This window comes from Delphinus delphis, chromosome 1, assembly GCF_949987515.2.
Source record: "Delphinus delphis chromosome 1, mDelDel1.2, whole genome shotgun sequence".
NCBI lineage: Eukaryota > Metazoa > Chordata > Mammalia > Artiodactyla > Delphinidae > Delphinus > Delphinus delphis.
The window spans coordinates 58,312,582-58,333,032 of record NC_082683.1 but is presented as its reverse complement, the minus strand read 5'-3'; the positions used below and the strand labels follow the sequence as shown (position 1 = coordinate 58,333,032).

At 41.8% G+C, this 20,451-nt stretch overlaps 1 protein-coding gene across 4 annotated transcripts in view; it reads left to right on the top strand.

Annotated features, from left to right (window-relative positions):
- WLS (Wnt ligand secretion mediator) overlaps window positions 1-20,451 on the top strand; it is a 105,132-nt gene that overhangs the window by 74,938 nt on the left and 9,743 nt on the right. For all 4 annotated transcript variants that reach the window (XM_060023747.1, XM_060023729.1, XM_060023738.1 and 1 more), the window contains 6 exons: window positions 54-222; window positions 2,344-2,441; window positions 2,794-2,857; window positions 4,577-4,720; window positions 5,923-6,006; window positions 12,601-12,754. In XM_060023747.1, the coding sequence (XP_059879730.1) occupies window positions 54-222; window positions 2,344-2,441; window positions 2,794-2,857; window positions 4,577-4,720; window positions 5,923-6,006; window positions 12,601-12,754 (713 nt within the window). The remainder of the gene's footprint in view (window positions 1-53; window positions 223-2,343; window positions 2,442-2,793; window positions 2,858-4,576; window positions 4,721-5,922; window positions 6,007-12,600; window positions 12,755-20,451) is intronic.

The following is a 20,451-nucleotide window of genomic DNA, read 5'->3' as shown; positions in this document are numbered from 1 at the left end:
AGTATTCATCCCAGATGAATAAAGTAGTTTTCCTGATATTGTCTCACCATCAGAGTCATCTTTGCCCTTGGGATTTCCATGACTTTTATCAATATCCCAGTGGAATGGTTTTCCATTGGGTTTGACTGGACCTGGATGCTATTGTTTGGCGATATCCGACAGGGCATCTTCTATGCAATGCTTCTCTCCTTCTGGATCATCTTCTGTGGTGAGCACATGATGGTAAGAGCGCCCTGGGGAAGAGGCAGTGGGTGAGGCAGAATAAACTAGTGGTTACAGGAGTAGTGAGCTCAAGAGCCCCGGAGTCAGACTCATGGTTCAGGTTCCTGCGTTACCACTTATAAACTAGCTGGCAAGTGACTTGACCACTCTGATTCTCAGGTTCCTCAACTATAAAATGGGTTTTAAAGGCTAATGTATAGGTTTTCCGTGAGGTTTAAATGAGATAACATAGACAAGTATTTAGCAGAAAGTAAACGCACAAACATTAATGATTATCACTCTTTCTTGTCCTTTGGCTTCAGCTCTGCTTGTCCCTAGGACCAAGGTAACCGCCAGAGAATGTGGGCCGGGCTCTTTCCAGCCGGCACTTTGTCCAGGTGGCCTAGTAACCCCTATTACCCTGAAATACTGACCTCCCTGGTCTCAGTTTGCACAGACACCAAATCATATTTCAAGAGGGATTGAAGATACCATGGATAAAAATAAGAATGGTGCAGTCATCACGTTGTGGCTAGGAGGATAGGCCAGCTGGAGCTTGGTCCTTGTGTCAGGCACATGGGCCTCATAGTAGAGCGGACTGTTTTTAAATTCCTTTATGGTTGGATCATTGCTTCTGAAGCCTCGCAGCCCTTCCACAAGAGCAGTGGGCGGAGAGAGAGGCTTTTCCTTACAGCTGGGGTGGGCACGAGGGGTCCTTCAGCCCTCGGCAGCAGGGATGGGAGTTGAGGGGACTCAGGTGCAGCAGCAGGACAGCCAGTCTGGGTGGATTTCCTAGCCTGGATGCTACGACATGTCTTTTACCTTTCCCTGTTTTCTCACTTTACATTCCTTCATTTTCTGTCTCTTAACATCTTTGTATGTCTATCAAGAGGAATCATTCTTCTTTTTCATGAAGATAGACTTTATTTCTATTTTCCTAACCATAAGAGACCTCTTACACTTGACGTATTTTAATGCATTTAAGTCTTTATTTTGTCCTCTGGGAACTACTCCACCTGAAAAAACACAAGTGATAAGTCACATAGGAATTTAATTCTGAACGAGTTATTTTGTGGATCACAGAACTTCCACTATCTAAGGTATGTAGGGGAGCAAAATTTGCCACTCAAAACCAAAATATCTCTTTGACGTGTGAATTATTTCTAACTGAAACAATCAAGGTTCAAAAGACTCAGGAAGAAACTTGGACCTTCCCCCTAACTGCCTAAAAGAATTTCAGTAGAGGCCCTGTTGCCTGAATAGAGCTATCACCAGAGACATCTGCAAGAATATGGGCTGGGTGTGGTGGGGAAGACTCTAGGCAGGGCCTCAAAAATCAGTTTACTCCATCTCATTGCGTCTGCAGGGCCCAGCAAACATTTATTTACCAAACATTTGCTTTTCCATCTCCATGTGAATTGCCTTCCTTCCCTTTGAAGTTCCAAACCACTACCCCCAACAGCCTCTTTTGTCTTTAGCTGAAGATGGTATTTAAGAGGTGAGGGTCAGCAGTCTGGTGATTAGGTCAAGGTCTTTATAAAAGCTAAGCAAAGGGTGGATCTATTTTTTAGAAAATTTATGGAAGATGTCAAGAAAGAGTTGATAAGGCTCTATGATGTAATTTTTTTTAAAAAAACAAAAAGATATGTACAACTTAGAGAAATGTTTTCCATTTGTGAACACTATGTTTCTTATCTGTATCATGAAGGAATTATGGGATGGGTGCATTTTTCTCTAAATTTTCCACCCATTTATCGCTATCAAAAAAAAAGGGAGGTGAGGGTTTTGGCCATTTGGGCAAGTTACTCAGTTTTCCTGGGACTATCCTATGTTATTAAACTTTTGTTTGATTTTCACCTTGTTAATCTGTCTCATGTCAGACCAGCCAGAAGAACCTAGAAGGGTAGAGGAAAATATCTTCCTCCCTGACAGGTACAAGGCCTTTCTTTGTGTTCCCTCCTGTGGCATCCCGTCCTTATGAGAACAGGATGAGAGCCCTTATGGATGGGCTCGTATGCTGGTCTAGCACGATGCTTGATACACAACAGGTGGCCAGCAAGGATTGTTGGATGACTGAGTCACCTATGGAATTGCTTTGCTCTCCCACATCTTTATCTCATTTTTCAACTTGGCTTTCCTCAGGATCAACATGAACGGAATCACATAGCAGGGTATTGGAAGCAAGTCGGACCAATTGCTGTGGGCTCTTTCTGCCTCTTCATATTTGACATGTGTGAGAGGTGAGCAGGGGGATCGTGGGACTCTGGGCTGAAATGCATGTCACCAGGTCCACTCCCAGCTCTTTTGAAAAGGAGAGGGGGTGGTCGGGAGCCTGTAGGATGAAAGCACTGGACATGGTCACATCCTCAGATAAGCACTGGGATTAAATCAGAGACAGAGCTCTTTATAGATACAAAATATTTGAGCTGATTGTATTCTTCAAACTCCGTTTCTCTTTTAAGTCCTCCGTGACTTAGTCTAAATACAGTCTCCGCCCCTCTGGCTGAAAAGCTGAGAGTATGTAAGGAGGAAAGTTCCCCTTTGCCTCTGTATTAATTGTTTCTTGCCTTTCCATCTTGTTTCTCTTTGTAGAGGGGTACAACTCACGAATCCCTTCTACAGTATCTGGACTACAGATGTTGGAACAGAGCTGGCTGTATCCTTTCTTGATGGGCTCAGGGTTTTATTTCGTCCCATAGCCGCCTGGTCCCCAAGATCATTTTCTAAGTCCCGCTGATGCTCTCCATATGTGCTCAGCCAGGGCTTTGATCTTCAGACCAATGATAACAGCACAATTAAGGCAAATAATGAGGAGAATTAGTGCTTGCTTTCAAGCCTGGGTGACAGCAGGCCAAATGAGGAGGTAGCAGCACATCCCCACGGCAGAAGAATCAGAGTAGCTGGTCTTACTGCTGCCTGTCTAAATGATCTATTATACACTTGTTTACTGCAGACTGAAGCATGACTAGCTTTTCCCTGGAGCCACGGAGGTTCATCTCTGGGCCCCTGTGGGAGAGCCTGTTTCTGAAGTCGTCTGTGTGCAAGGCTTCTTACAGTGACTTTGGTGTCCTGGCATCCCATGCTGCTGCCATTCATTTCCAAGACCAAGTGGAGATAAGGCTAAGGGGATTAGTTCCAGAGGAGTCGCCCAGGCTTCTGGTTGGTTGGCATAAAGTGTCTGAGTCATCTTTATGAAGCAGAAGCGACAGTCTTAGCTTATCCCTTTTAGGATGCTGGATTTAAATATTTATCTTCCTCAACAATATGTTAAGTGCTTCAGGAGAAAAAGACTGTCCTCTGGAGAGGGGGCTTGAGTTGTATTCTTTCTTGGTAGATAATATGTTGTCATGTGCTGGTGAATATGCTTTGTTTGGTCATGATCAATAGTATCATTGCTTAAAAGACGAGAGAGTTGAGCTCCCCCTTTCTGCTCCGCACCCCCTCAAATGTGAGCTGCACAACACCAAGAATATAACGTTGAGTCTGCCTCAACCCCTTCATTCTATAGATGTGATGGAGGTCTAAGGAGGCAAATAAATTGTCAAGTCTTGCAGCAAACAACCCTTTTCATCTAAGGGTACCATTGATTTTAGGAAAGAAAGAGAAACTGCATTAAATATATTATTTAATGAAACATAAATGCTGAGTTCACACTTGTTAAAATTTTTTAAAATATGCAACTTGGCATGGAGCTGGAGTGGAAAAAAGTTGGAGTCTGGTCACCTGCCTCCCAAGCCAGCTCACTCTACCCCAAACCTGGTTGGTTCTCAGATTAAGCTTTGAAGATCGGCCTCAGAGTATATTGCTCCCACCCTCAGCTCCCACTTTGGCCATGAGTTCTTCTGCTCCCCGTTCCATTTGACAAGACTTTTCTCGTGGTGAGAGAAGATGGCGACAAAACTTCATCCCTGGTTTTACTTGAAGACCTGCAGTCTCAGGCCCAGTATCCCTTGTAGCAGCAGCTGCTGCTATTGCACCCAACCCCACTCCATCCCCTTCAGATTCCAGAGTATCCCAATCTCCTTATAAAAATCCAGGGACAGGCTTCCCTGGTGGCACGGTGGTTGAGAGTCCGCCTGCCGATGCAGGGGACACAGGTTCGTGGCCCGGTCTGGGAAGATCCCACATGCCGCGGAGCGGCTGGGCCCGTGAGCCATGGCCGCTGGGCCTGCGCATCCGGTGCCTGTGCTCCGCAACGGGAGAGGCCACAGCAGTGAGAGGCATGCGTACTGAAAAAAAAAGAAAAAAAAAGATTTTTATCCTCCCGAGAATTGCCTAAATATTTGGAGACAAAGAGTATCGCCCACAGAGATGGGGAGAGAAGTACTGAGTCCTTGGCGATGAGCTGGCCATTTCCTTGACTGGATGCCATCAGATGGCCTTCATCATTGTGGCTGGCATCTGCCTCTGCCTCTACTTCCTGTTTCTGTGCTTCATGGTCTTTCAGGTGTTTCGGAACATCAGCGGGAAGCAGTCCAGCCTGTCGGCCATGAGCAAAGTCCGGCGGCTGCACTATGAGGTGAGCACATCTCTGGGCTCATTCAGGAACTACTTGTTGTGAACACACACACCCCACTACATCTGGAGATGTAGGGGAGATGGAAGCTTTTATTTCAAATACACAGTGAGAGATTCTCATGTAATGTAGAACCTCTAGGCAAAATAAGAGGCTAAATCCTACTCTGAGAGGCATCTAGCTTTCTGGCTTATCTAGATCTTGGAGTTTTCTGTGGTATAAATGTATTTCTATCCCCAATAAGGAGTAAACTTGTTCAGCAGGTTCTTGAGCTTTGGAATGGAATGTGGGTGTGTGCTGGATGGGAGACCTGACTATGGTAGAATTGGGAGTTGGCTTGGAGTGAGGCTATATTTAAAGTTCTCTTGCTGAAAATCAGCCTTGAGAGTGGGGTTCAGCCCAGGTGATCCGATTTCCAGACTTCAGTTAACCAACTTTCCCCTAAAATATCCAGCAGGTGCTCGCTCTGTTTATAGATCATGTCCCTAATCAAGAGAAACACACGACAGCCTCACATCGCTAATGCAGGCAACACATTCTTAATTTTTCAAGGATCCCTTAGGCTCATGCCTAAGTGGCTGTCCTTGGAGACATGGGCCTAATTCCTTTGTGCAAAGAGAAACAGAAACTGCAGAACCGCAGGGTTTTTATATGCAGTGGAAATAAGAGCCCCTGAATAAGAGACGTCTCTCCCTGAAACACAGGTTCCCTCAAATCCTCTCAGGAAAGCAGGGGCACTTTCAGAAGCTTTGCCTGTGTCTAGAGCTGGAGTGACACATGAGAAAATTCAACCAAATCCACTTCATGCTGATTAATATGCACATTTCTCTTTGTTCACTGGAGCAGAGTTTTATTACAACCGCAGAAAACTTGGATTTGGTAACTTTGAACCCTTGCAGAGAAGCATAACTAGCTTAGCAGGGAAATTAGCAGCCTCATGACGTGCTGTGAATATAATTTCCCAGGCTCTGGTATCACTGTTTCATGACAGATAAGAACGTTGGAAATATTGGGCCCAGTACATTTTCCAGCCATATTCACCTCTGCAGGAGAAATGTTACTTTGTGAAATTATTTTACTCTTACTCCTAGGGATTTGGTTTTACAGATTTCTTTAAAATTAGCTTTTGATAGATTTATATATTGAGAAAAGGATTGGTGGTAGCTGGTAGAATGTTAAACTGCTGTTTCTCTCTTTCCTAATAGGGGCTAATTTTCAGGTTCAAGTTCCTCATGCTTATCACCTTGGCTTGTGCTGCCATGACTGTCATCTTCTTCATCGTTAGTCAGGTAAGTTGACCCTGAGAGGTCAGGATGAGAATGTCCTGAAAAGGTGCCTCTGCTTTGCACAGAAAATTCTATAGAGCTAGAATTTAGGAGCAGTGAAAGGAGCAGAGAGGCTGTTATGCGGGGCAGCTGATCAAACCATTGCTTTCAGGCTGCTCTAATCTGGGACTGTTATCACCTGGCCAGAGGTAGACTGAATTTTTCTTTCAGTACAGCCTCGTAGGAGGAAAAAGTTGCTAATTAAATTAAAAGCCTGCAGCTAGACTGAAGGGCACCTGTTTCATTTACTTAAGAGAATAACTTTTCAAGCCCCGTAGCAGATCACCAATAAGCAAGTATTCATTTGATTTGATCCTTATCTAGCATTAACATAGATCCTTTTACAGTCCATCAGCCATTCTTTGGAACAATTATATTGCCACTTAAACATGAAATGTAATTCAAAATTCCCCTTGATAGAGCTTTATCTTTCTTCTGGTTATTTCCAAAGCTCAACATTTTGCTCTACTTGAAAATCTCAATAATGGTAATGATAATGATTTTTAAATATTGGTAACTTGCTATGGAAAGTGGAAAGTACTGTTTAAACCATACATATATGTACCTATCATACTTTTGAGCTGCACAAAAATCTGATGGGTAAGTAGGATAGGAATTGCTATGCCAGTTTGCTAGAATATGAAGTCTAATGGCCTCAGAGACATTTCTCATTTATGCTGTTTTCCAACTGGGTGGGACTATGGATGGATTACTGAACACTTCTAAGGTTTAATTTTCTTATCCATAAAATGGATATAATAATAGCACCACCTGAAGAAGGTGGCTGTAAGGATCATATGAAGTAATGCTTGCAGAGTGATTTGCAGAGGGCCTGGCAAGCTGTGAGCGTGGGTAGCTGCGCTCTTATGAATAGCAGCAGGGTGAGTGCTGTACCAGAGGACATACAGTGAGTTAGGCACCAGAATCCAGTCTTTTGATTTTCTTTGCCAGCTGCTCTGTCATCCCTATATTTGATTAAAAGTGAGAATGTTAGTAGTGCAAATAGAGCCTTAGGACAAGACTTGCCCCATTTTGCTAGCAAGCTTCCTTTTAGGAGAGGGGCTCCTAAGCTTTTTTGTGTCCTGGACCCCTTAGGTAACCTTAGGTGAAGGCCATGGCCTTCCAAACGTCCAAAGGCCTCTTCTTTGAATGTTTTTAAATGAACAAAATACTTTGGATTTCAAAGGGAATCATACAGATACATAGATAGATAGATAGGCGATGTATATTTGCAGTTATACATATTACAGAGATTTCAGATATATAAGTGTAATCGATATGAAAATATGATTTCTATTGGTGATGGAATTACAGGTATTGCTAATATTATGGGGATTTGTTTCTTACATTCATAATTGAAAGAAATGGTAACTTTCAGTTAGAGACTGAAAAGACGTAATTTTATAAAAATTTTATAAAATTTTTTATAAAAAATATTTTTTATAAAAAATTTTATACCATTTTAATTTTATAAAAATAAAGACGTAAAGAAAATAAAGACATAATTTTTTCCCGCTCTAGTTCATGGACCCCTTGAATTCTATCCAAGGATACCCAAGGGTACCTCTAATCCCTAGAGCCCTGTTGGCTACACCCACTGAGCAGTGTGAGTGCTGCTGCTGAAGGCTGATGTGAATAGAAAAAAATACAACAAATATACATACACATCTTCAGAGGTTCTGTGAACCACCTCTGCTTTGACCTATAACAGTGCTGTGTTTGTATCAGACTGTTTGTTTATAAAGCCTTGGAAACTTCACCCTCCACTCCAAAGGCAGTAAAAATATTTCAGATTCTGAATGAGTTTTTTATTCAACCAGCTGAGGCTCAAACAAGGGTGTCTGAGACCAGACTTATCCCTTGGCTGATTCCCTCATGTGCCCAAAATGCTTTTCAGTCCTCAAGTCCCTCAGTAATGCACTGTGACACTTAACACAACCAGTTCTGCAAGGCTGCGAGAGCAGGACACACTCCTTGGAGAAACAGAACCTCGAGGAAGATGGGCTGAGGAGTAAAAGGTAATACCAAGATACGTTCTCAGGGAGGCAGAAAGAAAGGACCCCTTTGCTCCTAACACATGCTTCTGCTACTTTAGAAAGCTGAAGTCATTGCCCCATGGCCCCATCCCATCCCACTCACTCTCTTGTTTCTGCAGAGCGTCTCTCCCATCTGAAGGCAAGAGGGATTTTGGGCTGATCTTTACGCTGGCTACATGTTGCCCAAATTTAATCTGGTACATGTTTCATTAGTACACCTTTCTGAAGCAAAGGAGGCCAACCTTCCAAGTCGCAGAGTTTGTGGCTTTTCTTCGGAGAAAAAGATTCATATTCTGCTGCCCAGTATTTTCTAACACGGCTGCAGCCTGTGGCTGGCTTTTTATATCTGCTGCGACAGTTGGCCTGGAGTGGATTTCAACTCTAAGGGGGTAGCGATGAGGTCTTTTGGATTCCATTAGCTCTTTACAGTCCTCCTGCTGGGTTATTTTTTTTTTAAGGTTTATTTATAGATATCTAAGACGTTTTCAGGCATAACTCTCAGTGTCCCAGGTACTGTATTAATACAATCATCAGAGGATTTATTTTTTAATGTCATTTTGGAATGTCTCAGCAATGAGCTCACCTGAAAGAAAACCTATTGGGTAACTTTCTGAAATAGATCCCAGCCTTAGGTAAAAGGAATGTATTAAAACTCCCATTATACTCTCAGGCTTGCTGGGAGAGCTTGCATTTAAGCCTCATGAAATATAATGCGAAGGGATCTCTCCAGGATATTGAAGCTCTGAGGCCAGGAATGAAAGGCCGACGGAAGCTGTGGAATGCAGTGACCTTGAGGCTTTGTAGTTGGGTACTGAGGTGCAGTCTTTTAATGCCTGCCATTTAAATGGCCTCAGTCATAGCAACCAAGTGATGGCACGTCACAGTCTGGTATTTTAGCCCCTTCCCTCTGGAAAACAAAGAAGTATTCCATTTAGGGATGGCAGGCAGTAGGGAACAGAAGTGCAATGCAGGAAAGATGGTCACTGACCTTCACTAAGGGGATTCCAGGTGCCTGACATTTAGGTCGAGCCACGTGCAGCAAACTCCCAGAGAGCCTTCCCCAGTTCTTTTTTTGTATGTGATCACTTCATTCTGTTACTTACAGAGGAAATGTTTCCAGTAAGAGAGCCTGTGTCTGGGATTTGGAAATCTCGTTGTAAAGTGGAATGTTGGTTGTCAAGACTACTGGGTGTAAAGGGATTTGACCTTCACTTGGCTACAGGGGTATAATTGGGTGGTTTCACACAAAAGTAAATTGTTCAAATGTGAAATCAGGAAAAACGGGGACTTTTAGAATTAAGACTTCAGGCAGAGGGGAGATTCTTTTCTTTTTTTTCTGTTTTTTTGGTTGGGGCTACCTGATTTTTCTCTCTGGAAGTTTAAAGGGGGTGACTGTCACCTCTTTGCCTTGCCATTAATAAGATTTTGGATTTACAAGGCCTGCTCTGTTGAGGCTGCTTATTGTGGTACATATTGGTGGGAATGTACTCGGAGCTCAGGATGTCTCAGGCATGAGTAATTGAGAGAGAAGAGGGGAAAGCACAATGGGGTCTCCAAACAGTAGAGTGACATTATGTATACAGTCTGTTTATGCAAATTCAACTCCTTGCCCTCAGCAGGAAGTAATGCATTTAGAGATTACAAATCAAATAGTATGGGTAATTCTGCAACTGCATTTTAAACAAGTGCAGGTGTCCCAAAGCAAGCATGGGACGGGGGCTTGAATCTACTGTTTCCTCAGCCAGTCCTGGTTCCAATGCATCCCTCATAGTATAAGCATCTCATTTCAGTGCTTCTACTGTAAAACTGTATTTTGCATATATATATCTAGTTTGTTATATACCAAACATTACTACATCTGGGATACATAGTTCATATAATTACAGATTTGAATATAAAAACCTGTGTATGTATATGTGTGTATATATATATATACACACACATACTGTATAAATATTGTGCTCAATTAAGTGAATTTCAAAGGAAATTTGACCTAATAGTTGCCTCTTAGTCTCTCTAACTAAGAGACTCATCCTATTTAAGATAATATTCCTACTCTTGTGTTGTATAATGGTTAAGAACACCCACCTTTCTGGTGGGTTAGAGCCACACCTTTCTGGCTGAGCAATCCTGGGCAAGATACTCTGTGTCACAGTTTACCACCAGTTGAGTGGAGATATTACCTGCCTACCTCATAGAAGTGTTATTAAGACTAAATGATATCTTCCACGTACAGTTCTTAGTATAGTGCCTGACACATCATTAGCACTGAATAAACGTTAACTATCATTATCCTTGTTATTATTTCTACAAGTCTTAGCTTTGTTAATATCTACATTGACGATTTGTTTTAAGTGATAATAAAGGAATATAGTAGAGAGCACTATTTAAATGATTTGACCTATTGACTACTCATTAGGTCATTGACTACTCCTTTTACTTTTAAGTGTAATTATTTTGGTTTACTATGGACTGCAATATTTTTTTATTTCTTAGATATTTCCTAAAAGTGACTCTTTCTGTACACCCTTTCTACCTCCCTGTATTTGTGCTGGCATTCTTGCACTCATCCCTGTGCTTTTGCCCGTATTGATTCAACAAATATCTGTCTGTAGCGCGCCATTGTGTACCAGGCATGCAGGGAGGTGTTTCCGTAGATGGATCAGTTATGCCAGTCCCAGCAAGAATCAATTTCAGCAAAGTTGTCAATACTGAGTATTCCCAGCTTATATTATAGGAAGCAGGCTCTCCTGCAGGCCCTTCCCCTAGCTGAGGGGCCCACTGCCTTAACAGAGTAGAAGAAAATAAGAACTGCCTTACTCCACATTACCTTTAGCTCTCCCAGCCTCATTTCCCCTCCTTGATCACATAAAGAAGAGTTCCCTTTGTTATGAGAGCAGGTACATGGATTTCCAAAAACTATCTTAAGGCTACTTCTCCCCTTCCATTATATGCATTAAAAATCATCTTAAGTATGCTCTAAGTATTGTAATTTTTATAAAGTTAGGATATTCTGTACTTAAAAGTAAGAAGAGTGACATTTGGAGATGTCTCTAAGAAGCAGTCCTAAATAGCTTGAATGCTGTACATTTTTCTAAAATCATTGATGGTTATGAAATCCTTCTTTGCCATAAAAACTTTCCTGAGCATGTCATATAAAGTGAATTATTTCCCAAAGTAAATAAGAGTTAGTGGTGGTGGTTTGTTTATGAATCACAAAAATGAAAATTATGTATTAACAAGGCCAAACTAAAACTGGCAAGTCTATAATCCATTAACCTGGTTAACTGACACTCTAGGTCTTTCAGAAGGAAATACCTGTCCTTATAGCTTTATTCTGCCTGGGGCCCCTGTGTGTCATGGGTTATACAGAGGGTACCAAATGAATATAGACCCATTGCCTCATAAACAGGAGGTGAAATCAACCTGCTTGTTGAAGTCATTAACATTTAGAGGTAGCTTGCCATCTTACACTTTAGCTCCTAGAAGGAGGGGCTCCTAGATATGGTTTATATAACCCAGCCTCATCACAAGAACATCAGTCCAATACTTTCTTTTACTCCCATTTAAGATTTCCTGGAGCAAGCAGAAGTGGTCAAAATCATTTCATTGATCTCAGAGCTGGCACAAATTATTAGTTCCTCTGCTCAGCAGTTTTCTTGACAGTTCTTAGTGCAATCCATATGTCATCAGCCCTTAAAACAATTACCAAGTCATTAACATAGACAAAACCAGCCCCAAAACGTTCTTGCCAAATTGTAAAGCATATGAAAGCTTCGTAATTACCTTCGTGAGTGACTTACATAGGGTGACATTATGAAATAAGATTTTTTGAGTGTTTGCTGTGTGCCAGGAAATTTCTAGAAATATTTTTACTTAATTCTCCTTAGTAACCCTGCAAGTTTTTGTTTTGCACTTCAGAAAACTGAAGTTTAGAGTCTTAATCCTACTTCTCTTACATTAAACAGAAAGTGAGTGGTAGAGCCTGGACTTGAATCCAGGTCTTTGACTTCAAGCCTGTGTCCTTCTGCTTCTCCATACTGCCCCACTCAGGAAAACTACTCACTCCGAGGACCCATTTGTTTATTTAACCAACCCTGTGGTATATCAGGTGCTGAAGATACGGCAGAAAACAAACCAGAACTGGTCTCTGCCTGCAGGGAGTTTACATCCAGCTGGGAAGACAGGTAGCGGAGGAGGAACTATAATTGTAGATGAGCGTTAAGACTCAAATGCCGTTTCATTAAATTAGGGATAATTATGTGCTGCTGTTTTAGGAAGAGACACTACCCAGGTGATGCTGATGCAGCCAAGATGAGAACCACTGACTTTGTGCCTGACACATAGTGAACCCTCAGTTAACCTTAAATTCATACTAGTATGATTCAGATTAAAAGATGGAATCTTACATGGCCCTTCACTTTCACATATATGGAAGAGACTTGGTGTTCGTGTTAGTTGGTTCCTATGTTGGAGTTGTTTCTTCTTGGTTCCAATTGAATGTCACTCCTTTATCCTGTAGGTGACTGAAGGCCATTGGAAGTGGGGCGGCGTCACGGTCCAAGTGAACAGTGCCTTTTTTACCGGCATCTATGGCATGTGGAACCTGTATGTCTTTGCTTTGATGTTCTTGTATGCACCATCCCATAAGAACTATGGGGAAGACCAGTCTAATGGTGAGTTCCAGCCTCTTTGGCATAGCTTTAATCAGGATAAGTAGGCTTCTGTCTCTACAAGACTTAGATAGCAAAGGCTCTGGGTTCCCCAGTCAAATGTTCCCTCCAAGTGTGAATGAACACCTCCAGGGACTCTGGGGCCATAAGACAAAACGCCAGCATAGGGCAGATATTTCTATTAAGTCCTCATTTAAAAAAATCTTTAAAATATATTGGGAATATTGCATGCTAGTCTACAATATCTCCCAGTCTTAGTACAAAAATTAAATTTACTTTCCTCAATTTTTTGAACAAAATTGACTGTTGGAAAGTGTGCTACATTTATTCTTCTAGTTTGAGAACCACAATCTGAGATATCGGGTGGATGGGGACTGAGCCCTGAGTGGAAGTGGAGCTAGCTTTGTTTTTCCTCTGCTCATTTTCCTGCAAGCCTGTTGACACATCCAAACCGGTAGCTATTCTCCTGTCCCCATAGCCTCCCTCCCCTTAAGTGCTAGTATGCTGTCTTTCGTGCTGCTGCAAGGAGCCTTGGAGAACTTAGTCAGTCCAGTCATTTTATAGATGAGGAAACTGAGACCCAGAGAAGGGAGAGGCTTGCCTGGGGTTTCTCTACCAGCCATGGCAGAGGGAAATGAACATTACTGCCTGGGCCAGTGCTGTTAACATGGAAGAGGTGACCTGGTAAACAACACATCTGAGAGCTCCTTTTTCTTTGCATACTTAGGCCTACATTGTCTGGCTCCACCCTTATTCTTTCTTCCCATTTTCATGTCTGCTTTACCCTGGCCACGTGCCTCCTATTCCCCAAACAAAAGATGCTTTTTGTCAAATCAGAGCCAGTGCCCTTCACTCTGCCCTGAAGCAGAGATCAGGGCTTTAAGGTCTGCATGTCTGCGTGGCACCAAGGGTTGGCCTTGCTCATAGGAAGTGCTCAGCAAGTGTCTGCTGAGTCGATGGATTCATATCCCCCCTCCACCTGGGCCTGATAAAACCCTACTCGTCTTTTGGGTCCATTCAAAATGTTTCCTCCTCCTTCAGACCCATTCCTGATCACCCCAGTTGGAGTCTGGCAAGTTACGTTCAGTAGAATATTGTTGCCATGGGATGTTGGTAGGCTTTAGTAGTCAAATGAGTTTGAGAATCATTGGGTTTTTAATCAGCATGAATATGATTTTACTGCAAGATATCTTAATGCCTTTAGCGCATTAATTTGTACTATGTCTTCTAAAATGGGTGGGGGTAACAGCACTTCCAAATTATTATTTTTTTAAATTATTTATTTATTTATTTGGCTGCGCTGGGTCTTAATTGCGGCGCACGGATCTGTAGTTGTGGTATACGGGATCTTTAGTTGTGGCATGCGGGGTCTAGTTCCCTGACCAGGGATCAAACCCAGGCCCCCTGCATTGGGAGCACAGAGTCTTAACCACTGGACCACCAGGGTAGTCCCACTTCCAAATTATTAAATCATTTGGCCCTGGAAACCTTTTTCCAGGCATGGTATCTTTTGGAACTGGTGTTCTGAAGAGCAGGCCTGGGGGAACATGACTACGCTTTTCACATGACACTCACCGTGTAGGTGTAGTAGATGGGTTTGCCTGTGCCTTCTCTCTCCTGCTGGAACACTTAACTCCTTAAGGGCCAGGATCGGTTCTTAAGGGTGCTTTGAAAACGTTGAGTGCATTGATGCTTTAGAAATAAGAGTTCTATATTAGCTTTCTTATTTCACAGATGGGCCAGTGATCTTGAGATAGGTCATCTTGAGATGAACATGAGGGATGGAGCAGGGACAGGAGGGCATCTGTGCTGAGGGTCAAGGGTCGTGGAATGGTCTCAGCCACCATCTGTCCCCAGTATTACACCTGCCTCTTCTGTACAAAAGCATCCTAGACACCAGGCCTCTCTTCCTTTCTACTCCATGACTTCCTGTCACACTATCAAGTCCATCTCTGGCATGGGTCCTGGGCAAGGATAAAGACCTTTGGCTCACCTACCCACCTGCCCAACTCTTGGTTTGATTGACGTCCCTTCTACAAAGCTTGTGAGCCAGGTAGCCTTCAGCTTCCTTTCCACTGCTAGCACTCTGTGTTTTACTATATGCATGGTAATGGGAGCATGTAGTCTCTTCGTGGCCCTCCATAATGCCAAAGGAAGGGATTCTGGGCTTGTGAACAAGAATCTTGATTTCATTTCATGGCCATCCTCTTGGACTTTGACAGAAACCATATGGACTTGTTCTTGACTTGAGAGTATTAAGCAGGAACCTAGTAGGTGGAGTTCCTGCCTTCCAGGGAAATACTACCTAAAGCAATGGCTGGACTTCCTGGGATGTTGGAATAATAATCCTAGCGGGTAACAGTTATGGAGTACTGACCGCGTGCTACAGCACTTTATGGACATAAACTATTCTGGTTGTTTTTGCTGTGGGACTAGTGGCGAACTGCTTCCCTCTCTGTGCACCACTTCTCCCACCTGTACGTGATCTCTTAAAATCTTTTGGGACCGTAAAATTCTATGGTTCTCTTCATTCCCGTTAGCGAGGAAGTGGCAGAAGAGCACCTCCTTTCATAAAGTGGTAGCCCAGAGGGTGATTCCGTCACACGTAAGGGATTTCTAAACACTGGTGAGAATTCGCCCAAGCCCAACACTTTCAGGCACATGGGAGGCCAGAGCTGTGGCCAGGCCTGCAGAGGCAGGATGACTGCCTGCCACCCTGTGGCGTCAGATGCTTGAGCCGCGAGCCAAGTGTTAGGCAGCTCCCATGAGGACGTCTTACTCAGCACAGCAGCCACCCTCCTAGGCTTCGAACCTTGCCATTGAGAATAGAACTTGATTTGTTCCCCAACAGATTTGTTGCTGTTTTTGAAGTCTACACAACACACAGATTGGTAATTTCACAGAAAGCTCAAAAGCTATTCTCAACAGGAGGTCGTATGCACTGAATCCCTTGCAAAGAAGTGTTTGGAAATGTCCCTGGCTGTCCTGGATTGTCATTTATGACAGGGACGTGCCACTGGCATTTAGTGGCCAGATTCTAGGGATGCTAAATGTCCTACAAGGAGCAAAACAGTCCCTTATAGTAAAGAGTTATCCTGCCCCAAATGCCAATAGGGCCCTTGTTGAAAAACATTCAAGCAGTCTAGCAGGCAGACTCTTTTGGGACCCTGTTCTGATCATAAACACAATTTTTAGTCACACGATTTAGCAGCCGTGCAGTCGTGACATGACCCACTGTGACTTTGCAGAAGCCCGTAAGCCCCTAGCAGCTTGTGCCCTTAGCTTACCTGGCTGGTGCTGTGCCCTGTGCATTTGGAAAGGGCTCTTCCAAGTTGGGTTCTCCGGTCATTTTTCTTCTCTGCTCTCTTCCCTTTTCATCTCTTCATCCGCCGCCAGATCACACAATGTATCGTAGGAATTATGGAGCGTTTGTCAAAATTTTGAAGCTCCTTGGAAAAAGCTAATTTGGAATATTACATGGAAACCTAGAAAATGAACTCTCAGAGGGATACACTGTATTTTTTTAAATATATCTTTATTGGAGTATAACTGCTTCACAATACTGCGCTAGCCTCTGTCGCACAACAAAGTGAATCAGCCACGTGCATACATACATCCCCATATCCCCTCTGTCTTGAGCCTCCCTCCCTATCCCACCCCTCTAGGTCATCACAAAGCACCGAGCTGCTCTCCCTGTGCTATGCTGCTGCTTCCCACTAGCTATCTATTTTACATTTGCTAGTGTATATATGTCCCTGCTACTCTCGCTTTGCCAAGGCTTCCCCCTCCCCTCCGTGTCCTCAAGTCCATTCTCTATGTCTACATCTTTGTTACTGCCCTGCCACTAGGTTCGTCAGTACCATTTTTTTGTTGTTGTTGTTTTTAGATTCCACATAGATGCGTTAGCATATGGTATTTGTTTTTCTCTTTCTGACTTACTTCACTCGTATGACAGACTCTAGGTCCATCCACCTTATTACAAATAACTCAGTTTCGTTCCTTTTTATGGCTGAGTAATATTCCGTTGTATATATGTGCCCCATCTTCTTTATCCATTCGTCTGTCGATGGATATTAAGGTTGCTTCCATGTCCTGGCTATTGTAAATAGTGCTGCAGTGAACACTGTGGTACATGTCTCTCTTTGAATTATGGTTTTCTCAGGGTATATGCCCAGTAGTGGGATTGCTGGGTCATATGGTAGTTCTATTATTAGTTTTTTAAGGAACCTCCATGCTGTTCTCTGTAGTGGCTGTATCAACTTACATTCCCACCAACAGTGCAGGAGGGTTCCCTTTACACTACACCCTTTCCAGCATTTACTTTTTCTAGATTTTTTGATGATGGCCATTATGACTGGTGTGAGGTGATAACTCATTGTAGTTTGGATTTGCATTTCTCTAATAATTAGTGATGTTGAGCATCTTTTCATTTGCCTCTTGGCCATCTGTATGTCTGCTTTGGTGAAATGTCTATTTAGGTCTTCCATGCATTTTTAAATTGGATTGTTTGTTTTTTTGATATTGAGCTCCATGAGCTGTTTGTATATTTTGGAGATTGATCCTACTTCCATTGTTTCATTTGCAAATATTTTCTCCCATTCTGAGGGTTGGCTTTTCATTTTGTTTATGGTTTCCTTTGCTGTGCAAAAGCTTTTATGTTTAATTAGTTCCCGTTTGTTTATTTTTGTTTTTATTTTCATTACTCTAGGAGGTGGGTGGAAAAAGATCTTGCTGTGGTTTATGTCAAAGAATGTTTTTCCTATGTTTTCCTCTAAGAGTTCTATAGTGTCTGGTCTTACATTTACGTCTTTAATCCATTTGGAGTTTATTTTTGTGTATGGTATTAGGGAGTGTTCTAATTTCATTCTTTTTTTTTTTTTTTGCGATACATGGGCCTCTCACTGTTGTGGCCTCTCCCGTTGTGAAACACAGGCTCCGGAAGCGCAGGCTCAGCAGCCATGGCTCACGGGCCCAGTCGCTCCGCGGTATGTGGGACCTTCCCGGACCGGGGCACGACCCCGTGTCCCCTGCATCGACAGGCAGACTCTCAACCACTGCGACACCAGGGAAGCCCTAATTTCATTCTTTTACATGTAGCTGTCCAGTTTTCGCAGCACCACTTATTGAAGAGGCTGCCTTTTCTCCATTGTATGTTCTTGCCTCCCTTGTCGTAAATTAGGTGGCCATATGTGTGTGGGTTTATCTCTAGGCTTTCTATCCTGTACCATTGATCTATATTTTTGTTTTTATGCCAGTACCATACTATCTTGATTACTGTAGCTTTGTAGTATAGTTTGAAGTCAAGGAGCCTGATTCCTCCGGCTCCGTTTTTCTTTCTCAAGTTTGCTTTGGCTATTCAGGGTCTTTTGTGTTTCCATACAAACTGTAAAATTTTTTCTAATTCTCTGAAGAATGCCATTGGTAATTTAATAGGGATTGCATTGACTCTGTAAATTGCTTTGGGTAGTGTAGTCATTTTGACAATATTGATTCTTCCAATCCAAGAACATGGTGTATTTCTCCATCTGTTTATGTCATCTTTGATTTCTTTCATCAGTGTTTTATAGTTTTCTGAGTACAAGTCTTTCGCCTCCTTAGGTAGGTTTATTCCTAGGTATTTTATTCTTTTTGTTGCAATGGTAAATGGGATTGTTTCCTTAATTTCTCTTTCTGATTTTTTTGTTGTTAGTGTATAGGAATACCAGAGATTTCTGTCCATTTATTTTGTATCCTGCAACCTTACCAAATTCATTGATTAGTTCTAATAGTTTTTTGGTGGCATCTTTAGGATTTTCTATGTATAGTATCATGTCATCTGCAGACAGTGACAGTTTTATTTCTTCTTTTCCCATTTGTATTCCTTTTATTTCTTTTTCTTCTCTGATTGCTGTGGCTAGGTCTTCCAAAACTATGTTGAATAAGAGTGGTGAGAGTAGACATCCTTGTCTTGTTCCGGATCTTCATAGAAATGCTTTCAGTTTTTCACCACTGAGTATGATGTTTGCTGTGGGTTTGTAATATGTGGCCTTTATTATGTTGAGGTAGGTTCCCTCTGTGCCCATTTTCTGGAGGGTTTTTATCATAAAGGGGTGTTGAATTTTGTCAAAAGCTTTTTCTGCATCTATTGAGATGATCATATGGTTTTTATTCTTCAATTTGTTAATATGGTGTATCACATTGATTGATTCGCATATTTTGAAGAATCCTTCATCCCTGGGATAAATCCCACTTGATCATGGTGTATGACCCTTTTAATGTATTGTTGGCTTCTGTTTGCTAGTATTTTGTTCAGAATTTTTGTGTCTATGTTCATCAGTGATATTGGTCTATAATTTTCTTTTTTGTAATATCTTTTTCTGGTTTTGGTATCAGGGTGATGGTAGCTTTGTAGCATGAATTTGGGAGTGTTCCTTCCCCTGCAATTTTTTGGAAGAGTTTGAGAAGAATCAAAGTTTTAGCTCTTCTCTAAATGTTTGATAGAATTCACCTGTGAAGCCATCTGGTCCTGGACTTTTGTTTGTTGGAAGATTTTTAATTACAGTTTCAATTTAATTACTTGTGATAAGTCTGTTTATATTTTCTGATTTTTCCTGGTTCAGTCTTGTAAAATTGTACCTTTCCAAGAATTTGTCCATTTCTTCGTGGTTGTCCATTTTATTGGCATATAGTTTGTAGTAGTGTCTTATAATCCTTTGTATTTCTGTGGTGTCAGTTGTGATTTCTGCTTTTTCTTTACTAATTTTATTGATTTGCGTCCTCTCCCCTTTTTTCTTGATGAGTCTGGCTAATGGTTTATCAATTTTGTTTATCTTCTCAAAGAACCAGCTTTTATTTTTATTGATGTTTGCTTATCGTTTCCTTCATTTCTTTTTCATTTATTTCTGATCTGATCTTTATGATTTCTTTCCTTCTGCTAACTTTGGGGTATTTTTGTTCTTCTTTCTCTAATTCCTTTAGGTCTAGGGTTAGATTGTTTAGTTGAGATTTTTCTTGTTTCTTGAGGTGAGATTGAATTGCTATAAACTTCCCTCTTAGAACTGCTTTTGTGTTCCATAGGTTTTGGGTCATGATGTTTTCGTTGTCATTTGTTTCTGTTTATTTTTTTATTTCTTCTTTGATTTCCTCAGTGATCTCTTGGTTATTTAGTAACTCACTGTTTAGCGTCCATGTATTTGTGGTTTTTACAGTATTTTTCCTGTAATTGATTTCCAGTCTCATAGCATTGTTGTCAGAAAAGATGCTTGATGATTTCAATTTTTTTAAATTTACCAAGGCTTGATTTGTGACCCAAGAGGTGATCTATCCTGGAGAATGTTCTGTGTCTACTTGAGAAGTGTATTCTGCAACTTTAGGGTGGAATGTTCTATAAATATCAATTAAATCTATCTGGTCTGTTGTGTCATCTAAAGCTTGTGTTTCCTTATTTATTTTCTGTTTGGATGATCTGTCCATTGGTTTAAGTGGGGTGTTAAAGTCCCCTACTATTATTGTGTTACTGTCGATTTCTCCTTTCATGGTTGTTAGCATTGGCCTTATGTCTTGAGGTGGGTTTATGCACCCTATGTTAGGTGCCTAAACATTTATAATTGTTATATCTTCTTCTTGGATTGATCCCTTGATCATTACGTAGTGTCCTTCCGTATCTCTTGTGACAGTCTTTATTTTAACGTCTATTTTATCTGATATGCATATTGCTACTC